This window comes from Microcaecilia unicolor, chromosome 7 (assembly GCF_901765095.1).
Source record: "Microcaecilia unicolor chromosome 7, aMicUni1.1, whole genome shotgun sequence".
Classification (NCBI taxonomy): domain Eukaryota; kingdom Metazoa; phylum Chordata; class Amphibia; order Gymnophiona; family Siphonopidae; genus Microcaecilia; species Microcaecilia unicolor.
The window spans coordinates 20027173-20044051 of NC_044037.1; the positions used below are offsets into that span (position 1 = coordinate 20027173).

Here is a 16879-nt window from a genome sequence, read left to right on the forward strand (position 1 = left end):
TGCTGGGGACGTGGTAGAAGAAGCCTGCAGAGCTGGCGTAGGTTGCCTATAGGAATTGCGATGGGCAACAGCTCTGAGGTGGAACCAGGGGGAGGAGGTTCAGAGAGAAATGGGCAGACGCTGGGTCGTTAAAAAACAAACAAACTATATTGTACGTATGTACAGGGGTAAGGGTAGGTGGTGGGAAGGGCCCACCCAGGTTAACTCTGGGCCCACCCAAAATGGCAGGTCTGCCTACGCCCCTGCTATAAACCCCTGAGATCAGGGTCAGAACAGAGCAGAAGCTGACAAAACTCCAGTGACCTAGTTCAGGAGGAAGCCTAGCTGATAAGTGGTATACCACATTCTGGTACCAGACCCCTGTTAATACTAAAACAGCATCTACAGTCCATGTCAGGACTATTTCAGTTAAGTGACCATATAAAGGAGAAAAGAACAGTGGCTGAATACCACAGACGGGCAGTGTTAAATAACTGGATACCTCTACAAAAATGGCAAAGTTGGACATGTTTTTAAACACCCTATGCCCGCAGGAGCTGCCTTCGTAGCAGTACCCGACTTCCAGCTCAGCAGAGCCATGGAGCCAGCCCAAACGCACTGCCTCTTAAGGCCAATATGCCAAGCTACGTACTCCACCTGTTAATGCTGTTTAGCTAAATGGAATGGGGGGACAGAGAAGCTGAGAAACAAGCTTGGCCAGCGTGAACGGGAAATCATCTCAGCCAATGGGATTCTTTCTGTAGGCTTTTGCCTTCAGCTCGCCTCCAGCCGGTCATGAACTCACAAGAGATTCCCCTCTTCTTGCTCAATGTATTCATGGTTCTAGATTTTGCAGTAGACAAAGCTCTGGCGGAGCGACCACAGTACCTGGTTGACCTGAGGGCCAAAGATCAGCAGGTTTAAGGCTCATCGCGAAGTAGACACCAAGCAGTTATGAGCGGTAAATAAAGGCGCCAGGGCGACATTGGGTTAGAAAACAAAAGTAAGCAGACAAAAAAAGGTTAGAGAACAAGAATTTCACCACCACAACATGGTACACAAAGAGAAGCAATGCTCAAAAGCAGCAGTACTTGAATGAATTTTCCGCTTATTAATTAGTCTCCTAACAAATCCAGTTAAGTAAAGGAATATTGGTGCCGTTTCTTACTGAATACTTGAGATCAGCACCTGCCCGAACGCTGCACCATTGAATCCCCTTTAGGGTGTGTCTTTCTTTCACAAGTCTTATAAATTGAATGGCATCTGAACCCCCCCTCCCCCCCCCTAATTTTCAGACCTTATCCAAATCCTCCACAGTATGTACAGCTTCAGAACACCTGAGGTACAGGGACTGCGGGACAGGAGAAAAATTGCAGCTTGAGCCACAAAACCATCGTAAGTAGGCGAATTTAGAACCATTTGCGTAAATGGATGTGGCCGGTATGGAGGGGGAGGGGCAATTCTACAACTGGGCATCTCCATTAGAGGCCTTGGTGCTAACATGGGAAGAGCCTTGGGCCAGGTTCTGTTAATGGCATCTAAATTATAGACTCGTCCAAAAAAATAAAAGCGCTTAGAAGCTATTCTATAAACCATGCCTAAAGCAGTTTGTAGACTAGCAAGCACATAGGGCCGGGGAACATGCCTATATTTAGGCACGGTCCATTTGCACCACTGAAAACCTGGTGTAAATACCCCTGCCTAAATGTACACATGTTCCCCTGAATTCTACAACCATGTGTGTAAATTTGAGAATCCCCCCCCCCCCAACTCATACACACTTCTCTCATTGCCGCACCCTGTTTTCAGCTAGAATTTACACGCACTTTTTTTTTTTTTAATACGCCTCAAAAGAAGTGCACGTGAATTCCAATTATTGTCAATTACTGCTGCTATAATTGGTTGTTATCGGCCAATCATTATCACTGACTGGCTCGTTACTCAATTAAGGTGCGTGCATAAATTGGGCACGTGCCCAATTTAACATGCACAACTCACTGTCCTTTCTACAGAACCCAGAGGCTATTGGGAACCCAGACTCCGTTAGATAACACTAGTGCAATCGGTATCAGCGTGTTTTACATTCACGAAACCCACAGTTATACCACTCAGATACCTGACATAACTGTGGACACGTGTAACTGACAGTATTCTATAATTAACATGTATAAGTGGGAGCCCCCCCCCCCCCATGTATACCCCTCCCCTTGCATTTACACAAGTGGTAATTATTCCGCAGTTGGCATTATCCCCAAATATTCAATGTCGGGCCACGACCAGACACCGGCATTGAATATCCGGGTTTAAGTGGCCGGATAAAATTTATCCGGTTAAGTGCAATATTCAGCACTTAAGTGGGTAAGTTAAATCGGATAAAGATAGGACTGTGTTTTATGCGGTAATATTTATGTGGTTGACTCAACTGGTTAAGTGTTGACTCCCTCCCCCCCCCACGGACCACCCACAAACTAGCCAGTTTGGTCTTAGGCACTAACCAGGTCTATTCAGCAGGCACGATCTGCTTAAGAGTTTTTGAATATATCAGTGGCGTAGCCAAGGGTGGGCCCAGGCCCACCCACTTTGGGTTCAGACCCATCCAATAGCAGCACACCTATCATGCCCCACCAGCTGAAAACTCCCAACAACTGTTCCTCTTGCATACCTTGTAAATAGCAGATCTTCGCCTGTAGCAAGCAGCGGCTGATACATACTGCTTGCACCGGCCCCACAGCCTTCCCTCTGACGTATTCCTGCCTATGTGGAAATAGGAAGTTGCTTCAGTGGGAAGGCTGTGGGACCAACATGAGCAGTGTGTAATAGTTGCTGTTTGCTGCCAGTGAAAATCTGCTATTTAAAAGGTATGCGGGACAGGGGGGACGTTTGAGAGACCATATGGCAGGCAGGGCCGCCGAGAGGGGGGGACAAAATTCCCTGGGCCCGGGCCTCCGGGGAGGGGCCCGGCGCCACCGCCGCAGTCTGGCCCGCCCGCCCTCCGTCGCTCCCTAGCATTGAACTTAAGCGCCTCACCTTCGAAAGTGCAGCAAGCAGCGGCAGACCACTCCTTCCTTCCGTGTCCCGCCCTCACCTGATGTAACTTCCCTGAGGGCGGGACACGGAAGGAAGGAGTGGTCTGCCGCTGCTTGCCGCGCTTTCGAAGGTGAGGCGCTTAAGGTCAGTACAGAGGGCCCGGGGGTGGAGAGAGGGCCCGGTGGCGGGTGGGCCCGGCGACCTCGGGTGGGGGGGCCCCGGGGGCGGCCTTGTCCCGGGCCTGGCCCAGTCTCTCGGCGGCCCTGATGGCAGGCGAGAGAGGGAGACACCAAATCACTTGTGGAATGGGGCGGGATTCTTCTGCCCACCCATCGGGCCCAGGCCCACCAAAAATTGGGTGTCTGGCTACGCCCCTGGAATATATCCGGTTAGCTCTGGACGAGTGTTCTATACATTTATGGGTGAAAGGGGTGTCCACTTACAGAATCACCCTTCACACGTCTAAAACGTGGCGACTGTAGAAAAGACCAGCACACAAATACTCTCCCTTTTTAAAATCAATGCTTATACAAGCAACCACTGACAGCAGGCGCACGTGCATCATTCACGCCTTCTCTGGATTTTGCAAATTAGGTGTGCAGTTCTGCAGAAGCGTAGCCCTGGTTGAGGGCGAGGGGGGAGCGAGAGCAAACTGCTGATGGCACTTAATTTAAACGTGACAGATCACGTCAAAAACAGGCGCCAGTGTCGGAAGTCCATCAGGGGGAGCGGCCGCTCCCCTGGCGACCCTACTAGCTACACCTCTGCAGTTCTGCCCCAGAAATGCCTCCCTTATACAGGTAGAAAAGTAGGCTTAGCATTGCCCCCTGCATATACCTTCATATGTGTATAGGGCGGTATATTTTGCCTAGCTCACTAACCCCCTAATTCTATTTGGATGAATGCCCAAATTGAACAACAAGCTAATTAGTGCCAATAGTTGGCTTTTTAATAAGCAATTATTGGCACTAATTAGATTGAACTGGCACATGTGCACAATCTGAAAAAGATGGTGTGGAAATAACATAGTAACATTTATTTATTTTTATTTGTTGCATTTGTATCCCACATTTTCCCAGCTATTTGCAGGCTCAATGTGGCTTACATAGTACCGTGAGGCGATCGCCTTCTGGTATGACAAATTCAGAGTGATATTATGGTATAATAAGGTGCATGTGTGACAGACACATAAGGGACTAGACAGGAGGAAGCGTTAAGTTATGTCCAGTTCGAGTATTAGTACCGTTGTGTTGCAGGATTCAGGCATTTAAGTCGGATCGTTAGGGTATGCCTTTTTGAACAAGATAGCCTTCAGTGATTTCCGGAAGTTTGGTAGGTCGTGGCCTGGCATTGAATATTTGGGGCTAATGCCGACTGCGGAATAATTACCCCTTGTGTAAATGCAAGGGGAGGGGGTATACATGGGGAGGGGGGCTCCCACTTATACATGTTAATGATAGAATACTGTCAGTTACATGTGTCCACGGTTATGTCAGGTATCTGAGTGGTATAACCAGTGCTTTTTTTGTGCCGGTACGCAACGGTACGGCGTACCGGGACCTTTTTTTTTTTGCTCCCCCCGCCCCGTGACGGACGCAGTGCCAGCCCCCATTTCCGGCCGCTGCTGCTTCTCCTGTTGAGCAGCAGCGGCCGCTACACAAAGAAAAAGAATATTAAAAAAAAAAAACTTCAAACCTGGCTGAAATGCGGCATCCCGGCACTGTAGACAGCCATTAGGCATTGGCTGTTGCCCCGCAGCCGCTCCTCCTCTTGCCTCTACATCACTGCGCTCCTCCGGGGTCTTCCTCCAGGGGCAGTGACGTAGAGGCAAGAGGAGGAGCGGCTGCGGGGCAACAGCCAATGCCAAATGGCTGTCTACAGTGCCGGGGTGCCGCGTTTCAGCCAGGTTTGAAGTTTTTTTTTTTTAATCTTCTTTTTCTTTGTGTAGCGGCCGCTGCTGCTCAACAGGAGAAGCAGCAGCGGCCGGAAATAGGGGCTGGTGCCGTGTGCGTCGTGACTTCGCGCCGTTCGCGCCAAACTTGGCAGGGAGAGGGAAACCAACAGAGGGAAGGATTGGGGAGAGAGAGAAAGAGGGAAACCAACAGAGGGAAGGATTGGGGAGAGAGGAGAAAAACAGATGGAAGGATTGGGGAGAGAGAGAAAGAGGGAAACCAACAGAGGGAAGGATTGGGGAGAGAGAGAAAGAGGGAAACCAACAGAGGGAAGGATTGGGGAGAGAGAGAAAGAGGGAAACCAACAGATGGAAGGATGGGGAGAGAGAGAAAGAGGGAAACCAACAGAGGGAAGGATTGGGGAGAGAGAGAGAGAGGGAAACCAACAGAGGGAAGGATTGGGGAGAGAGAGAAAGAGGGAAACCAACAGAGGGAAGGATTGGGGAGAGAGGAGAAAAACAGATGGAAGGATTGGGGAGAGAGGGGAAAACAGATGGAAGGATGGGGAGAGAGAGAAAGAGGGAAAACAACAGAGGGAAGGATTGGGGAGAGAGAGAAAGAGGGAAACCAACAGAGGGAAGGATTGGGGAGAGAGAGAGAGAGAGAGAGAGAGGGAAACCAACAGAGGGAAGGATTGGGGGGGAGAGAGAGAGAGAGAGGGAATCCAACAGAGGGAAGGATTGGGGGAGAGAGAGAAAGAGGGAACCAACAGAGGGAAGGATTGGGGAGAGAGAGAGAGAGAGAGAGGGAAACCAACAGAGGGAAGGATTGGGGGGGAGAGAGAGAGAGAGAGGGAAACCAACAGAGGGAAGGATTGGGGAGAGAGAGAAAGAGGGAAACCAACAGAGGGAAGGATTGGGGAGAGAGGAGAAAAACAGATGGAAGGATTGGGGAGAGAGGGGAAAACAGATGGAAGGATGGGGAGAGAGAGAAAGAGGGAAACCAACAGAGGGAAGGATTGGGGAGAGAGAGAAAGAGGGAAACCAACAGAGGGAAGGATTGGGGAGAGAGAGAAAGAGGGAAACCAACAGAGGGAAGGATTGGGGAGTGAGAGAAAGAGGGAAACCAACAGAGGGAAGGATTGGGGAGAGAGAGAGAGAGAGAGAGAGGGAAACCAACAGAGGGAAGGATTGGGGAGAGAGAGAGGGAAACCAACAGAGGGAAGGATTGGGGAGAGAGAGAGAGAGAGAGGGAAACCAACAGAGGGGAGGATTGGGGAGAGAGAGAGAGAGAGAGAGGGAAACCAACAGAGGGGAGGATTGGGGAGAGAGAGAAAGAGGGAAACCAACAGAGGGAAGGATTGGGGAGAGAGGAGAAAAACAGATGGAAGGATTGGGGAGAGAGGGGAAAACAGATGGAAGGATGGGGAGAGAGAGAAAGAGGGAAAACAACAGAGGGAAGGATTGGGGAGAGAGAGAAAGAGGGAAACCAACAGAGGGAAGGATTGGGGAGAGAGAGAAAGAGGGAAACCAACAGAGGGAAGGATTGGGGAGTGAGAGAAAGAGGGAAAACAACAGAGGGAAGGATTGGGGAGAGAGAGAAAGAGGGAAACCAACAGAGGGAAGGATTGGGGAGAGAGAGAAAGAGGGAAACCAACAGAGGGAAGGATTGGGGAGTGAGAGAAAGAGGGAAACCAACAGAGGGAAGGATTGGGGAGAGAGAGAGAGGGAAAAACAGATGGAAGGATGGGGAGAGAGAGAGGGAAAACGGAAGGATAGGGAGAGAAAGAGGGAAGACGCTGGATGGAAGAATGCAGAAAGAAATAGGGGAGACACTGGAAGGATGGGGAGAGAAAGCAGAGCTGCTGGATGGAAAAGGGAATAGAGAAAGACTGGAGAATAAGAGGAAGGGGCATGGGGAGAACAAGGGTGAGGAAAAGATGAAAAGCCACAGGTAGATGAAGGAAATTAAAGAATGGATAGTAAGAATGAATTAAATCTGGACAGAGAGAGAGCCTGAAAAATATTGAAGAAAGCAAAGAAAAAGGAGACAAAAATGACAAATGGCACAGAAGAGTTAAGCGAAAACAAAGGAAAGGAGAATCACAGACTGGGACCAATATGGAAAGAAAAACAGTCACCAGACAACAAAGGTAGAAAAAAAATTTTATTTTCATTTTAGTGTTTGTAATATGTCCAATTTGAGAATTTACATTGGCTGTCTTATTTTGCACTGGGTATACTGGAGCTGTAAGAGCTTACAGAGATTATTTATAATGAAAAAAATCATGTTATTTTTGTCTCCTATAGTACTGTAATATTTTCAATGATGTCTGTTTATATGCGCCATGGCTGGTATAGGGGGTGTGGTTAATGTGGGTGTGGCTATCAGGGGTGGAGCCATATGTGGTGACCCCGCCCATAATGAGTACCGGCACCTTTTTTTCTACAAAAAAAGCACTGGGTATAACTGTGGGTTTTGTGAATGTAAAACATAGTAAATGTATGGCCCATCCAGTCTGCCCAACGATAAACTCATTTTACGTGGTATGTGTTACTTAAATGGGAGGGTCATGGGCGTAACAGGAGCGTTCCTAAAATTAACGTGTGTTATTATACAGGGATGCGTGCCTTATGTAGGTGCGTACATTTGCACCATGTTTGGTTGCCGCAAATGGCCCACACCTTAAGTTAGGTGCGATTCCCAGGCGTGAGCACTGTTCTATAAACCGCGTCTAAGTTTAAGTGCAGCTTATAGAATAGCCCTATATAGAATCTAGCCCTAACTGGGTAAAACTGGGTTTTAGATGTATTCCGTGGCTCTTGTTATGAGTGAAAAAGACATTCCTAAAGGTTTAGGAACAGTGCGTTCTTATGGCGCGGTATTATCAAAAATAAACGAAACGTGAAACAGTTGCAGAAAAATTAAAAAAAGGATATTTTTATGTATGTTCAGTCAAGTAGTGCTGGTGCTTCAAATTGCAGGGATTCTGCCCTCCTCATTCTTGCCCATGAGATACCAGTGTGGTATGAAGTACACCCCATCCTGAATGGGTAAGATTGAGCATATAAATGTAATACCGAAAGCATCTGAACATGTGAGTGTTCAATCATACCACAGAACTGTCCTTGAGGGTCTCCATCGTGCCAGGTTTCAGGATATCCTTAATGAATGGAGAGAGATCTACATACTCACTAGTCAGGGGCGTAGCCAGACGTCGGCGGGAGGGGGGGGCCAGAGTCTGAGGTGGGGGGCACTGTTTAGCTGCCTCCCCCCACCGCCACTTTGGACCCCCCTGCCGCTGCAACTGCAGCCCCCCCGCTGCCACATCAGGTACCTTGTTTGCTGGCGGGGGTCCCCAATCCCCGCCATCCGAAGAGTCTTCTTCAGCGCCAGTTGACTCCGGCGCCTTCATTGTGTGATCATCTGTTTCTGACGCCTTACATCCTGCACGGGGCTACATGCACGGTGAGGGGCGTAAGGCATCAAACAGATGATCACACAACGAAGGCGCCGGAGTCAACTGGCGCTGAAGAAGACTCTTCGGCTGGCGGGGTTTGGGGACTCCCGCCAGCAAACAAGGTACCTGATGCGGTGGCGGGGAGCGGGCGGCGATCAAATGTAGAGGGGGCCACGGCGTAATCTGTGGGGGCCCATGCCCCCGTGGCCCTACGTAGCTACGCCCCTGCCCACTACCTCTGTGATATGCAAATCTCTCATGCATCTTCAGCCTGAAAATCTAGCCTGTTTGCAGCCCTTGGAGCCTGAACTTGGGACAAGGCCTGCTGTAGAATATAGCGAATAATGCGGAGAGAATTTAACCCCCTCCCCCGCCCCCATAACCACAAATGTAATAAAGATTCAGTACTCAAATATCAACTTTTACAACACTGTTTCCATTACTTGGAATAAAGCAGCGTTCGGTACACAGGGAAGATTTTGAACCAAATGGAGAAACAAAAGTCCTTTCTTGATTTTAATTTGGGGCACATGGTCTACGACGCTATTAATTTTGGACATATCGGGCTCAATATTTAGTCAGCGGCAAGCAGTGCGTTTGCTGTCCACTGCTGGCTTTAAACCTGGACATTCAATGCCAGGTTGTATCTGGCGACTGGCATCGAATGTCCGGGTTTATTTTGGCCGCTAAAAAGTTAACAGGCTAAGCCGGTATTCAGCGCTAACTGGTTAACTTTTTATTTCTTTATTTTTTATGTATTTGTTACGTTTGTACCCCACATTTTCCCACCTCTTTGTAGGTTCAATGTGGCTTACATAGTGCCGGAGAGCAGTTGCAGACTCCGGTGTATACAAAGACAAGGTGAGGTTGTGATAGGGTAGGGTTCATGTGGTAGGACCACATGGAGGAATCGTTCAACGGGAGAGTTCGTTGATGGCCATTACGAACTTTTGCGTTGTGTCACAGAGATCAGGCATTTACGTTGTATCTGTAGGGTATGCCTTTTTAAACAGGTGGGTCTTGGGTGTCTTTCTGACGTGTAGATGGTCATATATGGTTTCAAGTCTTTTGGTAGTGCGTTCCAGAGACTTGAAAACCATACACGACCCTACAGATCCAACGTTTTTCCTACATCAGCTGTGTAGGAAAAACTGGATGCGTGAGTTGATTTGTATTTGAGTCCTTTGCAGCTTTTAGCAATCAAAGGCCCCGATGATCAAAGGTAAATGCGAGCGCTAGACGCCACCATCAGCGGACTACAGCCCGCATTTACCTGCTCCCCCATGATCACTGGGCAAACAGCGCCCGGGCAAGGCAATAGCGCAGAACTCATTTAAATTAGATTTAAATGAGCTCTCCTTGTATTCCACCCCTACGACCAGAGTGCTCTGATGTAGGGGCGGAATAGCGCCTTAAACCTACGCCAACTCAGAGCTGGTGTTAGGGTTAAGGCTCTGTTTCCACCGCCATCCTCCTATCAGAGTCAGGCAGCTCGGGCTGTCACTGTCAGCCCAGGCTGCCACCATGTCCTGGGGTCCATTGGACCCCCAGACCCCCCTCCAAAAGCAAAACCCAATATTATAGGGAAGCCCCGGCCAGTGCATCCTAGGATGCACTGGGCAGGGCAGGATGCCGCCATTTTGAAAGCAGCACTGGAAAGAGGAAGGAGTGCTACACCCTCCTCCAATGCAGAGGTACGGAGAGGGGGTTAGCCACTAGATGACCAGGGAGGGGGTGTTGGGTCAGCAGCCCATTTTGACCACCACGTATGGTTTTTTGGGTGTGGGGGGGTTAGGGGGCTGGAGATCCACTGGACTTCCAGCCCCCTGTGTCACCATCCTGGGGAAGGGGTGGGAGCTTGGGGGCACTAGACTACCAGGGCCTTGCTTTTGGAGGGGGTCTGGGGGGTCCCACGGACCTCCAGCCCCTGTGTTTGACAGGTCCGGGCTTTTGACAGCCTGTACCTGTCAAACAAGTGCGGGAGGATTCAGGCACAATCCTCCCGCACTTTCCCAGGATGATCAACGCTAATGGCACACTTAAATTTGCAGGTCATTACCGATGATCACTGGGAAGATAATTCCCTGTGCTGTTGTGCCATTATTTTTAGGGCATTGTTTTGTAACAGCACGGGGAATCGATTTGTGCCTAAATGGTTATGTCAGGTGAAAGCAGCTAGTCTTTAACTGGGATATTCAGTGGGAAATAACCAGTTATCTCCCAGTGAATATCTGTGGTTAGGTGCTTAAACGCTATTTAACCAGCAAGGAGCTGCTCGTAGCCGGTTAAATAGTTTTGAATATTGGGGGGAGGGAGGGGAGGAAATCATTTTTTATAGAACAGAAACACAGTTTCCAAGACATCGCAAAAGCAAATGATCCATATTGATTACAAAACACTGGATGCACCATGCATATTACAACCAGAGCTTTAAGGAAAGCGAGACAAAGCAGAACGCGCAGACAAGCAAGGATTAGTCGAACGTCCCGAGCTAGGTTATGCTATATACATGCTAAGCACGTCATGCCATTAGTAAGCAGTGCGCTCTCTCTCAGACGCTGGTCATTCAGTGGCAAAGTTCACAGCACTGACGATGGTAGACTAGAGTAATCATTGCTCAAAATCAGTTTTGTGGTACAGGGTCATCTCCCAGATTTTTGGTGGAAGCTGCCAAACACTTCAGAACCAAATGTTCATGCAATGATGGTAAGAGGCAGGTGGGCTGATGTGAAATCATTTCAACGTTGTAAAGGGCAATCTGTGCTGCAAGTCAGGGAGCAGTGAGGTGCTCTAATTAAGAAAAATCAATTAACTCCTTCAATGCGATTAATGTAATCATCCAGTCCTCTGCAGAGTTGCGGTAAAGGAAAAGACTATTTCATTCCATTCCAGTGCACAGAAGCTTGTTCAAACCCAGCAAATCAGGCATTTTGATACATTTTTGTTTTTAGAAAAAAAAAAAAAGACAGTGTAACCCCTAACAAAGGGGTCCTTTATTAGTGTCCAACGTTCCCATCAATCTGTTCCCATATGGCTTATTACGGGAACATTGGACACTAAAGGGTTAAAGCTTACTGCACACTGTCACATGGCCCAGCACTTAGCATATGCTCATACCATTTCTAAAAGTTCGGTGGTTGTGTTAACACATATTTGGTATAAACAGCACCTCAGATATCTGTCTCAAGTGTCAGTCTCTGCAGGTATACAACAATTTGTGTTTTTCTTGGGCTATAAACCTTCTGTCTACAACAGCTTCCCTCCACCCTCTCAACAAACAGTCTCAAAATTAGCCAAAATCACTAGCCAGACAGCACTATTAAATTAATGGCTACAAGATTTGACCAAAAACTTTAAGCATCAAAAGTAACACAGTAACATTGTAGATGATGGCAGAAAAAGACCTGCACGGTCCACCCAGTCTGCCCAACAAGATAAACTCACATGTGCCATTTTTTGTGTATACCTTACCTTGATTTGTACCTGTCTTTTTCAGGGCACAGACCGTATAAGTCTGCCCAGCACTATCCTCACCTCCCAACTACCAGTCCCACCTCCCACCACCGGCTCTGGCACAGACCGTATAAGTCTGCCCAGCACTATCCCCGCCTCCCAACCACCAGTCCCGCCTCCCACCACCGGCTCTGGCACAGACCGTATAAGTCTGCCCAGCACTATCCCCGCCTCCCAACCACCAGCCCCGCCTCCCACCATTGGCTCTGGCACAGACCGTATAAGTCTGCCCAGCACTATCCCTGCCTCCCAACCACCAGCCCCGCCTCCCAACCACCGGCTCTGGCACAGGCCGTATAAGTCTGCCTAGCACTATCCCTGTCTCCCACCACCGGCTCTGGCACAGACCGTATGCCTAGCACTATCCCTGCCTCCCACCACCGGCTCTGGCACAGATCGTATAAGTCTGCCTAGCACTATCCCTGCCTCCCACCACCGGCTCTGGCACAGACCGTATAAGTCTGCCCAGCACTATCCCCGCCTCCCAACCACCAGTAAATCGTGAACTATTAATTACATGTGTCCTAACCCGTTTGTTACAGTACTGAGTACTCCTCTGTACATCTGACACCACCTACTTCTCTGCCTTGGGAAGACATCCGGACAGGAGGAGCTTGGAGGGACATTCACCAGCTACTCATGATACCTAGCAGTATAGTCAAAGAGAGGAAGAGCCCTCCGACATTGACACTGTCTACAGCTGACTCTGAGGAGGATTTTCTGCATAGTTTTGGAATTTGCCTATCGTAAGTTTGCAGCGACCCTCGGTACACTGAATTCCACAACGCACGAGGCACAGTTTACCTTCACTAAGGTTAAAATAGGCCTGTCAAATCATAGTGCTTCATTTCATTCAGGACTTGCTGCAATATCGAGGCAAGTTTCGGATCAGTCTTTTGCAAATCAAGCTGATGTACGTTTCCGCAATTCTCTTTACTCTGCTTTGATTTGTTAATATGATATACTGTATTTACACTAAAAGCGTCAAAGCAGTTCACAATACAAAATCTAAGCTTGTCCTTAAAGTTAATATTCAACTTGAAAAATGTCTTATTTCCTACAAAAACTGCTTTATCCTATGCTACCCTCTGAGTGAAAAGGTATCAAAAGTGAGGTTACAAATAACAGAGATAAAGGCTATAAAATTTTGCAAGGGCTGCTTTCATTTTTGAAAGTTTTGTGTACTATAGGGTTTGTAGAATGGGACTGTGCAATTTTAGTCACAACTTTGATGTTTTTCATGTTCTGCAGCTTAAAAAGTGCAGGTATCTAAAGTGGGGTATGTGATTTACTACTACTACTTATCATTTCTATAGCGCTACTAGACGTACGTAGCACTGTACACTTGAACATGAAGACACAGTGCCTGCTCGATAGAGCTTAGAATCTAATTAGGCCAGACAAACAGGACAAACAAGAGATAAGAAAATATTAAAGCGAGGATGATAAAATAAGGGTTCTGAACAAGTGAATAAGGGTTAGGAGTTAAAAGCAGCGTCAAGAAGGTGGGCTTTTAGCTTAGATTTGAAGACGGCCAGAGATGGAGCTTGACATACCGGCTCAGGAAGTCTATTCCAGGCATATGGTGCAGCAAGGTAAAAGGAACGGAGTCTGGAGTTAGCAGTGGAGGAGAAGGGTGCAGATAAGAGAGATTTACCCAGTGAACAGAGTTCCTGGGGAGGAATGTAGGGAGAGATGAGAGTGGAGAGGTACTGAGGAGCTGCAGTGTGAATGCACTTATAGGTCAATAAGAGGAGTTTGAACTGTATGCGGAAACGGATAGGAAGCCAGTGAAGTGACTTGAGGAGAGGGCTAATATGAGCATAACGGCACTGGCGGAATATTAGTCGTGGTGCAGCAGAATTTCTAACAGATTGAAGAGGAGAGAGATGGCTAAGTGGGAGACCTGTGAGAAGCAAGTTGCAATAGTCTAAACGAGAGGTGATAAGAGTGTGGATGAGGGCTCTGGTAGTGTGCTCAGAAAGGAAGGGGCTAATTACTTTTTTTTTAATTAGTAAAGGGTTCTCATTTTTTAAAGACAAAGGGGTACTTTTTCAAAGCTGTGCTAAAAAGTGGCCAGCGCAGCCATCATGCGCTGTGGTCACTTTTAGCGTGGCAGTAAAATGGCCGCATTTGCTATATCTGCCATTAATGACCACGGGTGCAGCCATTACTGCGGGAGACCCTTACTGCCACCTATTTACTTGATGGTAAGGGCTCCCTCGTTACTCCCGCGGTAATCAGGCAGTGCGCAGCAATGTGCCAGTTCTAGCTAAACGCAAGGCACGCCTACTCTCCGCTTCTGGGCACGTCTCCCACGCTGAAAAATACAAAATATTTTTCAGTGTATGATTAGCGTGCTCTATCACACTACTGTGGGATGCCGCAGCACATCCTGTGGTACAGCTTTTTAGCACGCTGTAGCCACACGCTGGTGCCACTGTAGCTTACTAAAAGGGCCTCATAACAGGTCCAGTCTGAGGCTGAAATTTTGCAGGATTATGCCATTGATATCCAAGAAAACAGCAAGGCAAACGATCTGCAAAACTCCAAGATGGAAAGACAAAAAAGCAGATCAATCAAAAAAATAGTTTATTAAATGACAAGAAAATAAACAAATCAGCCCGACACTGGCCGTGTTTCACCCAACAGGGCTGCGTCAGGGGTTACACAATATTCTTTAAAAGTCGAGATGAAAAATGTACGGAAGTCTGAAATCATGAATCTTCCAAAATATAGTAAAAAAAAAAAACAACAGCATGAACCGAATGAATCATAAAAGATAGTGACGTGGATACCGTCCTGCACCTTCACAATTCTAGAATTATTCATTCGGTTCATGCTGTTTTTTTTACTATATTTTGGAAGATTCATGATTTCAGACTTCCATACATTTTTCATCTCAACATTTTAAGAACATTGTGTAGCCCCTGACGCAGCCCTGTTGGGCGAAACACGGCCTATACCGTTGATATTCCTTTATCTTGTGGTATAAGTAAGCCACATACCCCACTTTCGGTACCTTTTCGCTCAATGGATCATATATGAATTCTCTTCCAGTACTGTGCAGTCCTAACACGCTATCAACTGCATTTCTACTCTGCATCCACTCTACTGTACTGCGCTTCCGTTAGGCTTCCTGATTAACCCTTTAAAGGGCCCTTTTACTAAGCCGCGTAAGTGTCCACGTGCCCGACGCACGCCGATTTCAGAAGCGGAGCCAGGTTGACAGCGAAGGGGGAGCGAGAGCGGACTTCCGCCGGTGCACATTTTCAGTGCAACACGACAAGAAAAAAATAGGCACCGGAGCCGGAAGAACTCCGTTTGGGGGAGCAGCCGCTCCCCTCGCGCACCACTGGCCAATTTGGAGTTACCACCCAGCTACCACGTGGCTCTTGCGGTAATTTCATTTTTGACGCGCGTCGATACAAAGAGTCGAAAAAATAATTTTTTATTTTCTGGCGCATGTCCGCTATGTGCCGCCAAGTGGCATTTGGTGCAAGTAGGTCATTGCTGCCCGGTTAACACGTGAAACCTTACTGCGAAGCCAATGGCTGGTGGTAAGGTCTCAGACACAAAATGGACGCGTGGCAATTTTTATTTTTCCGCACGTCCATTTTCGGCAAAAATTTTTAAATAGGCATTTTTTGCAGGTGCGCTGAAAAATAGATCTACGTGCGCCCAAAACACGTGCGTACACTACCGCAGGCCATTGTTCAGCACACCTTAGTAAAAGGACCCCTAAGTGTCAGCACACTCCGCTGATTTTACTTTTCGCTCAACGGGTCATATATGAATTCTCGTCCAGTACTGTGCAGTCCCAACACTCTTCAGCATCATCTACTATAAACTGCATTTCTATCCCGCATCCACTCTAGTGTATTTTGCATCCGTTAGGCTTCCTGATTAACCCCTTAAGTGCCAGCACAATCTGCTGATTTTGGTCCTATATCCTTGTGTCCAAATTATTAGCTCAGTGGCTAAAACACTACTGAATGTTTAATCATGAGCTTCTGTTGCATCAAAGTTACGAACAGTTCCTGTAGGTCAAAAAAATAAAAAACAAAGAAGGAAAAAAAAAACAAACACTTCCGTGGAACGAATGAAGATATTCATTTCATGAAATGTACTAATGCACTTTTGTACTGCTCCATCTTCCTATACTGCTAACATTTTCTCCCATTTTGCATCTATGGCAAAATGCGTAGTGAATACGGCCCTAAATTACCCTCATTTAGATCCTGAGTCATAAAATGCTTTTTTTCTTACAGGCACAGAATAGGAGTCAAGTATTATTAAATCAGGCCTGTAGAACAGGGAACCAAACTGAAAATATATATTCTAGCAAACACAGTTGGTTCTATCTAAATTAAAAATACAGATTATATCATGAACACACTATTACAGTCGTGCAGTTCCTTCAGATCTAAACAAGCTTCAAAACTGTACCCCCTCACTCAAAATATCCCTCTATTCTGTTTAATAGTAAGCACACCCCAATTCTGTCCACTAAAATACATAGCCTAGAGTCTTACCTGGTGGGCCTGCAGGTCCAGGTGGACCACTTGATCCAGGAGGGCCAACACCACCAATTCCTGGGGCTCCCGGAGATCCTGGCAGACCAGGCTGTCCATTTAATCCATGGTCACCTAAAAAGTTACAGTTATTAAATTCCTAATTATGAAATACTCTGTTACAGTATTAAAACACAATACAATCAGAATGCAACCATAAAACAGTACAACAGTTAGCATAATTAAAATACAAAACAGAGAAAATCACAAATGCAATAAAACATAATAAAAAGAACAAAAAAAATAAATAAAAATAAGTCACATTAAAACTTATAAGCCTCCAGCTTATACTATCTGTCTCCACTGAGGAATTTTCAGCCAGAAAAGGTAGGTACTAACTCATAAGTCTCCCAAAAAAGAAATGTCTTCAACTTACGCTGCAAAGTCACATGTTTCCTATAGACTGTGATAGTGTGAGCGTGGTTGGAGCGGGA

At 47.2% G+C, this 16879-nt stretch overlaps 1 protein-coding gene across 1 annotated transcript in view; it reads right to left on the bottom strand.

Moving 5' to 3' along the window:
- Positions 1–16879, bottom strand: part of COL4A5 (collagen type IV alpha 5 chain) — a 377606-nt gene that overhangs the window by 117892 nt on the left and 242835 nt on the right. Inside the window, 1 exon segment of the mRNA XM_030209194.1 lies at positions 16407–16520. Coding sequence (XP_030065054.1) covers positions 16407–16520 — 114 coding nt within the window.